A 14,011-nucleotide genomic window follows, 5' to 3' on the forward strand; every position below is an offset into this window, starting at 1 on the left:
CATCCGCGTTGTGGTTATTTGTTGTAATGTTTAGAAGACCAGAGGCGTCACTGTGAACAGTGAAAATAAATGTTTTACATCGGCGCGCAGTTGTTGAGAAATAAATGAGCTCCAGTTCGCATTTGCTCCTTTCAATGTTAGAGCAGAACACAGCGGTCTCTTATGTCGCCACGCTAGAAACGCAACTTTGGCAATTCTTGCACACTCTATCATGAGCCGTGCTTTTAAGTTAACAAAGTGAGTGTGAATGTGCGTAATCTTTAATTATCGACATGCGTCGAGACGAGCCTCAGCGAATTGACTTTCACCCTTCTGTTCTCTACCACCATGATTTCCACCAAAGGTTAGTCCTACTGACCGAGCCCGTAGAAATGTTATCGGTGCTTCTGGGTTTCAGAATACACAATTTTGACGAGTAAAAATGACAATACAGCACAGCTGTGGCATCATTTAACCCAAATGACTTCTTTTTTATAGTGTACGGTGTCCGCGCAAGAAGCGACAAACATCGATGCGATGGGCTTGCAGCACTTCCACCAAATGTACGCCTCCCCTCACCGACAGCCGCCGGTCACCCTCCGCGGCACTTTATTGGCTCTTATGCGAGAACACAGACTCTTCAATTCATATGCTTACTGAACCAATATGATAGCATAATGTTTCAGGCGCACTGCACTCGTTTTTGGAAAGCCGTTATGTAGTTGTTCCTAACGGTAGAGCAACAGCAGTGCGCCTGCACGACTGCACTGTGCGTTGCGCGAAAAACATCACGATCAATTGTGTGGGCCTATCTATGGAATGGCCATCGAAGTGTCATAAAGCCTGAACAGATATCGCCCTTTGGAAGGAGCGAGAAATGGATATTAAACTTTGCAGTAACCGCCGATAAACTCTACTTGCTCCTTAGTCCACTGAGATTTTTTTTTCTTGAGGTTGTAAATTGTAACAAAAACATAGCGCTGTTGCCATTATCGCAGTGGCAATGGTTACTGGCAGCAGTCGTTCGTGTTTGTCAAATGTGCACATTTTAGTAGCAGGTGCACATCCCGTCCATCTCGAGTAAGCGACAAACAGAACTGAAGTTAAACAGCGAGTTTGTGATTCGACTATTTCTTTAACACCAATGTTGCAATCTGGCGTCGTGACGCAGTCTTGGCGGTCTTAGTTATTTAAAAATTTTTCGTAATGTGTATTGTAATATCTTTCTCTCAGCGCCCCGAGTGTGAATTTAAAACCAAAAATAAAGAAATAAAATGTCGTGGTCCAGTTGTTAGTGTGCTCAGTTGGGAATCCGAAGTTGACAGGTTCGTTTCCGAGCAGACGCACCCTCCCTTTTTTTACGGGTGCCTTTTACATTGTTTTTATACAGTTACTTTATTATTTCGTTAGTGGCAGAGTGTCACGGTGGTTCTGACTCTGCTTCGCGCTCCAGCACTACTATCCGCTCCACCATACGCCACCATAACCTTGTGCCACCAACATTTCCAGCACCATAATCCACCGAAGCGGTGGATGGTAGAATCCACCATTCTTATGGTGGACGTTTTTTTTCAATAGGTTTATTATTATTATTATTATTATTATTAACTTCTTTATTTTCATAAATAATGGAGGAGACTGCGGATAAAAGCCGCTTGCTACAAAAACAACGTGAGAAAGGCCCGCAGTCACATCTAGAATGCAGGCAACGACAGCACGCCTGTTCAGAAGGAGAAAAAAATGGAAATCATGCAGAACACCAATTGAAAACACGAACTGCCAAAAAAAAAAGACGCAGTTACGTACAATAAAAAAAGAGACATCATGAACAAATTATGAAGAAAGTGAGATATTACACTTTTTACGACGTCGGTAAGTATTTGTAAAGATGTTATTGGTATTGCAATGTCTAAATATCGCTGGCGCAAGTCTGACTTACACTGGCTTGTTTTTTCTTCTTTTTTATTCCCATGGTGAAATTCATAGAGACTTCATCATTACTCGCATATAACTCTGCCACCACATCCGAGCGTGAGCAGTGGTCGACAGGTGCCGGTAAGCTCACCACAAGAGCACGCTCCTGTTGTGGAGACCACTGAGCTATGTCTTAATATACTCGTTTACACGTGCAGACCACTCCTTCGAGCAATGGCGTTGCCGCGTCATCGTGACGTCGCGGCTGACCACCTTCGTGCTGCGGTAACGAGTGAAATCACAACGCGCGTCCCGTTGACCAACCACTGGCTGGAAGCGACATCTTTGACGGCGGAAAGACACTCTTCTCTCGCCTTGTAATTCAGTAGGAACTACTATCGCGACTAGTATGGACCACAAAAACTGTACTAACCCTGTTCAATCAAAGTGTCGCAAAACCGAGAATGCGGACAGAAAGATGCAGGCTGCTCAAAAGGGATACCTTGAAGAAGCTTAGGCTGAATTTATTGCCCGCCATGCTCAGCATGTTTGAGTCGCCACTCACAAGCGGCAACGTTGGGGTCGAGAATACTGTGGTTTGTATTTTTATGTATAAAAACGTGCTTAAAGTGACAAACAAATGTGGTACATGATTAGGAAGAATTTGTTATATCACAATCATAAACCCGAAGTAATATGAACAGAAAGAGCAAATATGGAGTCTTCCTTATTTGTTCAATGTTTAGACACATTTGTTGAAACACCTTGTATCGCTACAGGACCAACGCTCAGGAGCCGCGAACCAGAAACCAACTGAGCTACGCATCCACTGAATGCGACGGCAGTTATATACACAATGAAAAATTTCTATCGGTAATGTAGATAATCAACCGATTTGCTGTGATGCTTCACTAATTAGATCGTCGGCGGTGCCGGCGTCCCGCACCTGCATTGTGAACACGAGTGAAGCGAAAATCGTTATCACGTGAGGACGTCGCCACATGACGTCACATGCAGGTCATCGAAATGTGTGACACCCTCGAGACGTCAGATAATATGACGTCACATGATACCATTCGTTGGTCAATATGGTGCAATATCAAATGTGGTGCGGAAAACGTGCATGCATATGGTCTTGGGGGCAGTGCAGAACCCACTTATATGAAGAGTCTTCCAGAAGGGGGCAGAGAAAGACATCGACTGATAAAAAAAGGAAAACATCAAGGTGCTAGAAGAACAAGAGCAAGAGGACTTCTCTTAGGCGCATGCACGCACTCGTTATGCTAAAGATGGCGGAGAGCCGCGCCACGGTGGTCTAGTTGCTAAGGTACTCGGCTGACGACCCGCAGGTCGCGGGATCAAATCATGGGTGCGGAGGCTGCATTTTCGTTGCAGGCGAAAATGCTGTAAGCCCGTGTGCTCAAATTTAGGTGCACGTTAAAGAACCCCAGGTGGTCTAAGTTTCCGGAGCTCTCCACTACGTCGTCTCTTATAATCATATGGTGGTTTTGAGATGGTAAACCTTACATATCAATCAATCAATCAATCAATCAATCAGTCAATCAATCAATCAAAGATGACTGAGATGTGGCATTTTCTGCGCTACGCTAAGTGATGGCTACAGCGTACGGTCACAGGACATGCCTAGAGTGCTCGGCATATAAAAATTATATGTGGTTTTCGCTTTCATGTCGTCTTAAAGAAACAGGAGAGTCTGATTAGATTTTTTGAACTTGTGTTCTTAGTCATCGCGCAAGCAACATCTGCTGTCAAGCGCTGTGCTGTGCGAATAACGTTGATGTCACTCTATCAAGCTCTTCCCACCTAAATTATGTTGCGCATATGGCCACCTCTGTTACTTACGTAATTGAATGACGCACCGGTCGCAGCACTGACACGGTCCAGCGTTGTGTCTGACTTTCTTTCTTCCCGTGCACTTGGACGCGTCAAAGGGCTTGCATACAACTCGGCTACAGGAGTTCGGGCAGTTTGGCAACCTTCTGACTCTCGCTGCTTCTGCGCACATCTGGCACACACAGTAGACCACCACCGCTGCTATTAAGTGTGACAACATTCGAACCATAGCGACTTCAAAGCGTGTTGGTCTAATGACTACCACTCATTTCTTACGACGCTTTAATGGAGAACGCCAACATCCGTCTGACAGCCGGTTTCTTTCTTTAAGTTTCAAATGGTTTGGAATAGTACTTAGTCGAAGAAAAGTAAACGCAATTTCTCGGATATTCGGAAGCGCAGCCCGAACTGCATGCGCACACTTTGCTTGTGCTTGGGAACCTCTGCCAGCATTCTCTTCATTGAAGGAAAGTAAACGTGAATGAAGTATTCGGCCTGCTTTCCCAAAATCCTCATGAGAAGGCCGGTCTTAGCCTCACAATAGTACAAGCATCGTATTCAGAATCATGATTGAAAAGACGGATAGAGTTTATGTCTCTAGACAGGTGTTTAAGGTATGGATAGCTCGAAACCTGTATGCCACTTTTGTATCGTATACTCAGTGCGGGATATTCTTGCAGAAGTACCATCTGTTGAGAAAGTAGGCTGACAAATTTCTCCGAATCTGATAAGACTTTTCACGTTTCTTTGGTTTCTTAATTCTCGGCTTAGTTTTCTGAGCGTCCACCACTTTACTTTGCTTTCCTGTCATATTTATCTGATAGTTTTGTATTAGTGGAAAGAACTGAGAGGATGGTATGTGTGATACGGCCTTAAACTGCAGCTTTTTTTGCCTACTACATTTAAAGCTATTTCGGTTATTTTTTGATAGAACTGATTGTTTGAGAAACGTCATCAGTTCTGTGTTAGAATGGCAAGGGTCTTCTTTGGGATGCCCAGTGTCAAGTTCCACATCGCCGCCTAGCAGCAGTAGCTTCATTTACATGCACACATTTATAAATGCTGCTCACGAAAGCACTGGAGAATGGAAAGAGCAGCAAGTTCACATATCGCAGGTATTTGTATCTCTTTGAGTTCACTGGTACGCTTGTGCGCATGCTGCAGTCAGAAATTTTTGTCTGTATATGGTTGAATGGGGTATGTAACAAGAGCTTTGGTGAAGTCTCACGTAGTCACGTGTTTCTTCTCATCACCGTCTCTTATTGCGCTAGTATCATGTCGTACTATTTTGTATATTGGTTGCAGTAACGTGTAATGTTGTTAAACTAGTTTTCTGTTTTTTTTTTCTCAATGCAACTTCACATTAAGGCACGGACTCGTTCGACATTGCCGTTTCGCTCTCAGCGGGTGGTGTTGTTTTGCCCTGGAGTGAAGCATTCGTGAAAACGCATACTACATTTACATGTTTATCACTGTCGATACACGCATAGTGAGCATGAACCTCACTGCGTTTGTTAACGTCCCAGAAAAGTAATTCAGTGTACAATTCAGTAGGCACAAAAAATCGCAGCGAAAGTGGCACATTGGCGGTGGCCCGCTTCCACACTGTTATGAACAACCAATCTGGGCAACGTGCGATGCCACGACCGTACTGCTGCTAACTAGTTTACCCCAGGAGACACAATCATGCCAACCCTATAAGTGTCAACTGTCTTTTCGTTGCTCAGACAGTTGCAAGATGCAATCACCAGCTAACACTTTTCTACATGGCGCGTGCGGATATAGTCAAAACACGGGGCATATATTAGATAGAGATGTTTCACTCGTTTTACTGAGTTATTGCCCCAAAAAACGTGCATTTCGTCACTTATGCTATTGTCAGCACTAGCACTCCAGTGGCCATAAAGAGTAAATACATCATATATAGCCGTGAAGCAGCCATAAGCATGCACCATGAGGACATGGTTGCTGTGCCACGCCGAAAGTTGAATACGACATTGAATGCGAACCATTTCTTTGCATACTGTAAAATCTTTTGGCGTACTTCTGCGTATCTGTCTTTCTCTATAGCCGCTTACGTTTGGGTGCTCTCATGATCACCCCCTGAACTTTGCGTGTTAAAGGGTAAGATGGTTTGGCGAATATGACGCTCTGGTCAAGATATGCATATTGTGACAATCCAGTTGCCTACGCCATCAAGCACTTCCCGTCAGAAAGTAACACATACCAGTGGGTGGGTATGCTCCACTGGTATACGCATATGTGCCACAGGTGATCGAAACTCAGCGTATATCCAGAAAGGACGACAACACACATGGGCAAATCTTAATCGTGAGCGTTAAGAATTGAGAAATCAGCAGCGTTGACCAATGAATGCAAAAAAATATATTGTCTGGGGCCCAGCAGGAATTGAACACAAGCATTCTGTGTGGCAATCAAGTTGGTTGTCACAAAGCGGCGCCAGGCATGCCGAACTTATTTTCAAATAGACCCTAATGCTCGTAAAAGGTCAGCTTTGGTTACAGTGCTGGCTATCTGACTTTATAAAGATTACATATGTACTCTTTTGATAGAGCCCACGTCAGGTTAATGTCAAATGGAGTTGGGCGCCGTGCGCTGGAGTGGATTTATATAGCAGTGCCTAGGGCTACTTTTCTTGTGAGTAGCAGCGCATCATATAAGCTTATCGCTTTTAGCGTTTCTAATGCTCATGTTCCTGTTGGCATCGTTGTCACAAAGGTCCATGCAACTGGTTACGTAAACTTCTGCAATTCTTCAACATATGTCTGTGCGTGACACATTTACACATAAATTAGCGTTATTTCGTGACCAGTGGCTCAAAAAAAATGAAACACGGTCACCTTCTCTCTGTAACGTCGACTTCCAAGATATATGGAATCTGCCAAATTTTGGTAGAAGTATGATTCATCCGTCCTGATCGGTTGGTGTGAATTTCGAACCGCCTGATCTTTGACAATGTTTTGTAGGTGTGTACGTTCTACTTGTCTTAGGGGCGAAGCTCCTCTTAATGTAACCTTGTCATGCGTCACGCGCAATCAAAAGAAGGGACGAGAAAAAATGAGGCAGTATCTCTCGAACAGTGTAAAAGACGGCGCTGTCTCATAGAAGTACTTACAAACTGAAAATGAGTGAGGATATTCTAGATGGCGCTGTACCACTACTCTCTGTTCGGCTGCTGCGCATGCTGTGCATGGTTACGCGCAGAACCAGTGCCTCTCTCAGTCTCCTATATAGTCGCCGTACGTGGCGGATCGTTGGTGGGGCATGAACGAAGCAGAGCGCCGGGCGCGTTGAAGTCGCTTGTACTGGGCTTGCTTGGCTCGCGTCTCGTTGGTGGTACCCCCGCGTGATCTGCATTCTTGAAGGGTACGTGCACACTGGCGAGAAGCATGCCTCGGCGACGTCCCGCCCATCGGCGCCCTCGCTCGGCAGCCAGCGGCACACTGTCCACATTGGCGGTGCCGTGAGAAAACCGAGACAAGAATGAACATGTCAGGGCAAGCGCGCCCACATCCCATAACTTCCTGCTCGCGGCTTGTCATCTACTCGACAGACGGAGAGAGGAAATGTCATAGATGAGGAGGCGATGCCGATGTGAGGAGGAAACAAGAAAAAGCAGGCGCCCTTTGGTTCGTGGTTGGCTGATAGAGTAACAACGTTTACTATGTTATTCTATGGATTGCTTGCGTGGGAGCCGGTGGCAGCGGAAAAAAAATGGCCCCGTATCTGCATGTTAATCTCCAAATGTCGTCGAAAGACAATAGTCTTGCGTGTGGAGAGAGTGAACATGACATTTATTTGATGTTTTGTGCAAGAAAATGGGTGAATGATATTCTGGAGGCGCTGCGTTAGAGTGCCTCGAGCTTGCAGCGGAGGCGAAAAAACGCATCAAGCCACGTCACACGTAAGACATGAGCGCCATCTAGCAGTTGTCTTAGAAAACAAAGCGCGTGGCTGTGAGACAGGTGTGCGCGCCCATCTCAGAGGTGCTAAGGTCTAGAACGCAAGGTGACAGGTAGGTGACACCACCATCTCCTCTTAGCAAAGCGTTTGAAACACTCGCCTTCTCGTGCAAGCGTTGCATGGTAAGCGCAGTGTGATAAGCGCTACGGTTTTTAGAATTACTTATGAATGCCTTTTCTAGTAAAAGACGCACATGCAGAATATATACGTGTTGTTATGGTGCCCCAGACATGCACAATAATTGCTTTTTTAAATCTCAATGGCACAAGCATGAACGCTCAATCTTGAGCAAATTGGTGGGCGCTGCGGATGGTGTCGACCATTTCAAGTTCCCAATGCCGTTAAGAGTGGAAAAACAGACAAACGTACAGACCGACCGACCGACCGACCGACCGACCGACAGACAGACAGACAGACAGACAGACAGACAGACAGACAGACAGACAGACAGACAGACAGACAGACAGACAGACAGAATAAAATAGCCCAGCGAGCGATTCGGATGGTGGCAGAAATTCCACGACACTCCACGGGAGAAAGAGATTAAAAGCGGTGTCTCGCGAGCGATGAGCGGCACGCGGCAGAGTGCCGCGCAGCCAGTGTGTTCGTAGCAGAACGCGATCGGACGCTTGGACGCATGCACGGACCGATGGAGGCACGAACGCATGGACACACGGATAAATGGACGGACGTGTGCTTCGTTCCGCTCATCATATTCATTCCGTGAATATGGTGTGATTTTTTGCTTAGTCCTGCTTTTAAGACTCATGGGTGGGAAATTAACTTTTATACTATTTTTGTTAAGCTGAGTGAAAATGGTTTCTCGGGTGCGTATATGATAGAAATTTCAGTTGTATTCTTGCAGACAAACGCGCCATTGTGCCTGGGCCTTTGAAAGTATCCACAATTGAAAAGTACTAATTTCCTGTCCTTGCCTGGGCCATCGTCAGCGCAGTCGCCGTACTTCTCTGTGTTGTGATTGTACTCTTGCACTCAGTGCTCTATACTGTTCCGAAACACGTTTGTGGGACCAAAGGCTGCCCCCACCATGCACAGCTTCACAGCAGCGACCGAAATGAAAGTTTACATGCGTGCGCGGTTTTCAGCGCCTAGGTGGGCTCCAGCTGGTTCAAGCGACAGCGCCATGATCACTTCATTTCTGGAAGTCAATCACAAAGAACGTCTGCAAGTCGTGTTTCACATTATTCAAAGGAGTTGTCTTTCGCGGCTAGAAGCTCCACCCTGGGCGTAAACCACTGGCCTGCGCTCATCTTGCATGGGACGCCCTTGCGACTGCGGCTCGGACTTCGCTGTGTTCCGGAAATGCATGGACGCCGTTGACTTCTAAATATAGGAGAGAGAGAGAGAGAGAGATATTCATTCAGCTTATTACTGACTCTGGCTCGCCTATGGCAGGTCCCGCTGTTGCTGCGAGTTCCAGAGGCGTAATCATTCGCAGCTGCGCTTCGCTTGAGATCCTGGGTCTTTGTTGCCTCTTATGCGACAGCATCTTATGAGCACAGAAGAGAGCGAGTACTAGCACTTCTGGTTCTCTTTCTGTAGCGTTCTGAGTCAACAACAACGTGAAATAAACTCGTCATCCGTCAAAGCGAGGTGCACTGTGGAATAAATTGTACTGGAGAAGCTGTACGCTGCCAGGACGCGTATGGTCCTGCGTCCGGTGATGATTTGAGTTTCTGAAAAGGACAGCCATGAGGCTTGCTCATTGGCGGAAAGTGAATAAAATGATTTATAAGGACATAATCAAACCTTCATCCAGGCCCTGTTCCTCCCCTGTTGTATTTGTTGAAAAGAGGGACAATAGCTTGAGAATCTGTGTAGACTACCGCCACCTTAACCATATGTAAGAAAGATGTGCACCCTCTACTGCGTATGGATGATGCACTCGATAGTTAGCGTGGCGCCAAATATTTCACTTGAACATACCTCCGCTCAGACTTCTGGCAGGACTTTGGAGATGACCAAGACAGAGAGAAGATGGCCTTTATGACCATGATGAACTTTATTAGCTCAAAGGGATGTCTTTCGGTTTTTGTAAATCTCCTGCGACTTACTAGCGCATTACTGACTCTCTTCTTAGAAGCAGGAAGTTGTCCATCTGTCCTTGCTATCTTGATAATGGTATTGCTTTCTACTAATTTCGTAAACCATCTTACCCGTCTATTCTCAGCGCTCGATGTTTCCGCCATGCCAACATGCAACTTAACTCGTAAAAATCTTGCTTTGGGCAACGCTAAATATACGTATTCGGCCATCTTGTTTACGCCGCAGACGAACACCCATACCTTGCGAAAATCGAGCAGTTCGCAACCTCCCCATATTCTGCTCTGCCAAGGACGTTCTAAGTTTCCTAGGACTGGGGTCCTAATTTCTCCGTTGTGTCAAACATTTTGTTGAAGTAGCCCAGCCTACAACCTGCCTACTTGAAATCGATGTCATTTTCACCTGGGGCTGACAGCAAGCAACCGCCTTCTCGTGTCTCGTTGCCATTCCCACAAATCTACCAGTCATGGCACACTTCGGCCTATAAACCACGTCGGAGCTTTGTACCGATTCCAGTGGCCAAGGCATGGGTGCCGTACTGGTGCAATAGCAACAAGAAATGCGCCGCGTCGTCGCGTGCGCAAGACACTTGTTGTTGCCCTAAGGCAACAACAAATGCCCTAAGGGGCATTTGAGCGAGGAGAGCCAGCAAAGCGCACGCAAAGCATGACTGGGTCCTGCGCTTACGAGAGTACCCTTTTTCCGTATTCTATAAACGCGGAGAACTTCACAGGGATGCTGGCTGCTCGTCTCGTCGCCCAGTCGATCCCCCGGACACGATGGTTGATACACATGAAGCCCTTGTTCTCTCAGTTACAGCCTTCACCAACATAGCTGATGAACAACGCCACGGCTCTTCTTTGCACCATATTATCGATAGTCGGCAATATCCACATCCTGACTGTTCCTTACACGTGTGCGTCCTTCCCAACGGCATCTTGGAACACTACAACGCCCGCCCTGGTGGTGCTGAGGTTTTACTCGTTGTTCCTGCGCGTTTCCGCTCTGACGTTTCGACCCAGCTTCAAGATGCACCTACGGCCAGACACCTAGGAGTGTCACGCGGGTATGACCGAGTTTGCCAACGATTCTTTTGGCCTGGCCCCTACCGTTTTGTGCCCCAGTACGTTGCGTCGTACGACCTCTGCCAGCACGGCAATACACCTGTGCTGGTGCCTGTCGGTACCCTTCAGCCCTTGAAATACCAGATGAGTGATTGTTCTCAGTTGGCCTTGATCTTCTAGGTCATTTTCCCGCATCGGCCACCGGTAATAGATGGATTGCATTCGCTACGGACTACTGAATGTGGTATGCCGTTATACAGTGCACTCCCCACCAGCTGCGCTGCTTACGCGTAGCCAATTTTATTCTACATGACACCACTCTGCGTAATGGTGCTCCTCGTCAGTTGATCACCGACCGCGGCCGCTGTTTTCTATCTAAGTCGGTGACCTACTGTGATCCTGTTCCATCAACCACAAGTTCACTACACCGTGCCACCCACAAACTAATGGCATCACCGAAGGCCTGAATGGTACCCTGACAAATAAGTTATAGAGTGATGTACGTATCTGAGAATCACAGAGACTGGGACACCCAGTTACCTTCCGTTACCTTCGCATGCAGCTCTCCTCATCACGACACAGCAGAGTTCACTTTTTTACATACTCTTTGATTATGATCCGCCTTTACCCCCTTTTCCATCGACACCGTGCTTCATTCCAACGCCGTCATTCCAACTGTCTTTGCTAGTGATGCCTTGGTCCGTCCTGACATCAGCCGCCCAGTCGCCCAGGATCGTTGATCTACCTCGCAAATTAACCAAAAGATTGTCTTCCAATGCCGGCACTGTGACGTGCAGTACTTCCCCGGGTCACTGGCCTTGATGCGGTTACTATCACAACGTGTTGGTCTCAACTAAGCACTGATGTCACGTTACGTTCGCTCTTACGACGTCATACGCAAAGTCACTAGTGTGACCTATGAGATATCTACAGTTCATCCTATGGCAGCAACAGCTTCAGTCCCGGCCAATATAGTTCACGTCTTAACACTTAAACCATACTACTCACGCCTCCAGGATTGCTCGCCCCGAGGCGGTGGTTCTGCCACCAGTGAGTAATGTCACGGGATGAGAAGATAGTTTGAAATGACGGCGGTGAAGAGCTCAGCAGAACGCACGTGGAATGCAGTAGGAAGAAACATTTAAAGACTAAATTCAGAAAAGTCAACGTTACCCTGAATTCTGAATATATCTTTTCCCTTGGGGCTTCTACTCTTGGCCACAGCAACAGGAGCGTATGCGTAGTAGTTTATGAATTTCTCAGACACACAAGAAGATTTGCTTGTAACATTTTTTAAATTAATGAAATATTAGTTCTTTGGAAATACCATCCATTTATTCATTTCACTTATTTATTGTTTACCTACCTTATTCGTAAGTCACCTTATGATTATCCACTCCTGTATTTTCTAGGTGACTAAAGAAATAATTTTCCTTGATCACATGTTAAAAATTCGTTTTCTCTCATTACAATACCCACCGGTTTAATGGTCATTCCCCCACAGTGAGCACGCGCCAAGCCATGTAGGAACAAGCATGCAAGCAAGCAAGCGTTGTACGCATTTGTTCGCAAATATACCCTGCGCATATACTCTTTCTCCGTAACAGTATTTATTACTTAGCAAAACACTGGAAATTATTCATGCAACCATAAAGCACTTGTGTTTTTCACTTCTGAGTGATATGCTATACAAGTGGGCCGAAATACTAAACAATAATATAATGCGTCTTCCAGCCTCTGTGAAAGCACGCTCTGAAACGTCTATTACTAATTAACTAAAGGTAAATTAAATTAATAATAATAAGTATTTAAAAAGAAGACTACGAGGAGAACCACTATGTGTGAGCTTCCTAGTTTTGCTGTTTTTTGTCAGTTTTGTAGGTTTTTTACTCGTCTTCTGCACCTTACTGCCAAGATTCAGCCACCACATTCGCGTTGCACCAGGCGCCACGTTTTCAAGGCGTCGTAGCCTTATGTTAGGCTGCCACGACGCCCGAAAGCTTCGGCTACTGGTGGCGGCAATTCCTCTTGGCGCCCATCAAATGAAGCCGAAGTGATGAATGCGTCCGAACAGTAAGATAATCCCATGTTGCGCGGACCTGAGGAGGACTGTGACGGCCCCTTGACGTCACCCAATGCCAACGATGAATGTAATTACTCCAAAAAAGGCGTGAACTGATAATCAAGATGATTACAGAGATGCAACAATCATCGACTCCGCGGAAATGAACGGTAAAATAGAAGCAAAAGACATGCTTTTCACAACAGTCACGTACAAGAAAGCCCCACCAGCGGGGATACCCGTAATTTTCAAGCTGATAGACCCTAGCGCCTTATTCTGGAAAGTCAATCCGAACAAACTGGCTAGTGAAGTAGTATCTGCTGCTAAAGAAAAAGCGCAGTCGTTCCGTGTCAACAAAGATAGGAACTTCTCCATAAGTGTCTCTACAGTTACTGCATCCTCCAGACGTCTTGAGTTAACACATGTTGCTGGTCTCTAAGTGGCACCGTATTTGCCGCAGTTGTATGTGAGGAACCCAGGAAAGATTAGGCAAGTACCAGTGCAATACAGTGAAGACCTTCTTGAATATTCAAGAGACAGCGGTGTAATCTCAATCAGCAGACAGACTAAATGGCTCCGTCGGGAAGATGGTTCAGCAGAGTCACATTTACTCGGCAGTGTAATTCATGAGTTCTCCCCAACAAGCCACTGCCGCCTCGTATTCTCCTAGACTTCGAAAGTAATCCATTGGAAGAGTACCTACAGCCCCTTCATGATGTTACAACTATCAACGATATGGACATATTGCCAAATCGTGCCATGGACAACTTCGCCCCAAATCTGTGCAGGAGCACATGATTACAATAATGTACATCGAGGAATCATCCCGAGTGTGCCAACTGCAATGGCGACCACGTAGCTTCATATGCTGGTTCTCCGAAACGCCAGGCGGCTACTTGACTAAAGCGACAAAAAATTTCGCTTGGAAGAGCTCCAAAAAAAAGGGATCGTCTTGTCCGAATCCTGAAACTGTACATAAACTCTCTACTACTTCAATATCACAGAAGAAAGAATACATCACCACTATCGTATGCGACGGCAGCGAAGCGTGCTTCAGTTCTGAAAAACAGAAGTACAACCAAAACGGAAC

At 46.1% G+C, this 14,011-nt stretch overlaps 1 protein-coding gene across 1 annotated transcript in view; it reads right to left on the minus strand.

Annotated features, from left to right (window-relative positions):
* Positions 1–9,746, minus strand: part of LOC142814441 (kinesin-like protein KIF28) — a 140,769-nt gene extending 131,023 nt beyond the window's left edge. The window contains exon 1 of the mRNA XM_075893201.1: positions 9,679–9,746. Coding sequence (XP_075749316.1) covers positions 9,679–9,746 — 68 coding nt within the window. The remainder of the gene's footprint in view (positions 1–9,678) is intronic.
* Positions 9,747–14,011: the final 4,265 nt, after the last annotated feature.

The sequence above is a fragment of the Rhipicephalus microplus genome, chromosome 4 (genome assembly GCF_043290135.1).
Source record: "Rhipicephalus microplus isolate Deutch F79 chromosome 4, USDA_Rmic, whole genome shotgun sequence".
Taxonomy (NCBI): domain Eukaryota; kingdom Metazoa; phylum Arthropoda; class Arachnida; order Ixodida; family Ixodidae; genus Rhipicephalus; species Rhipicephalus microplus.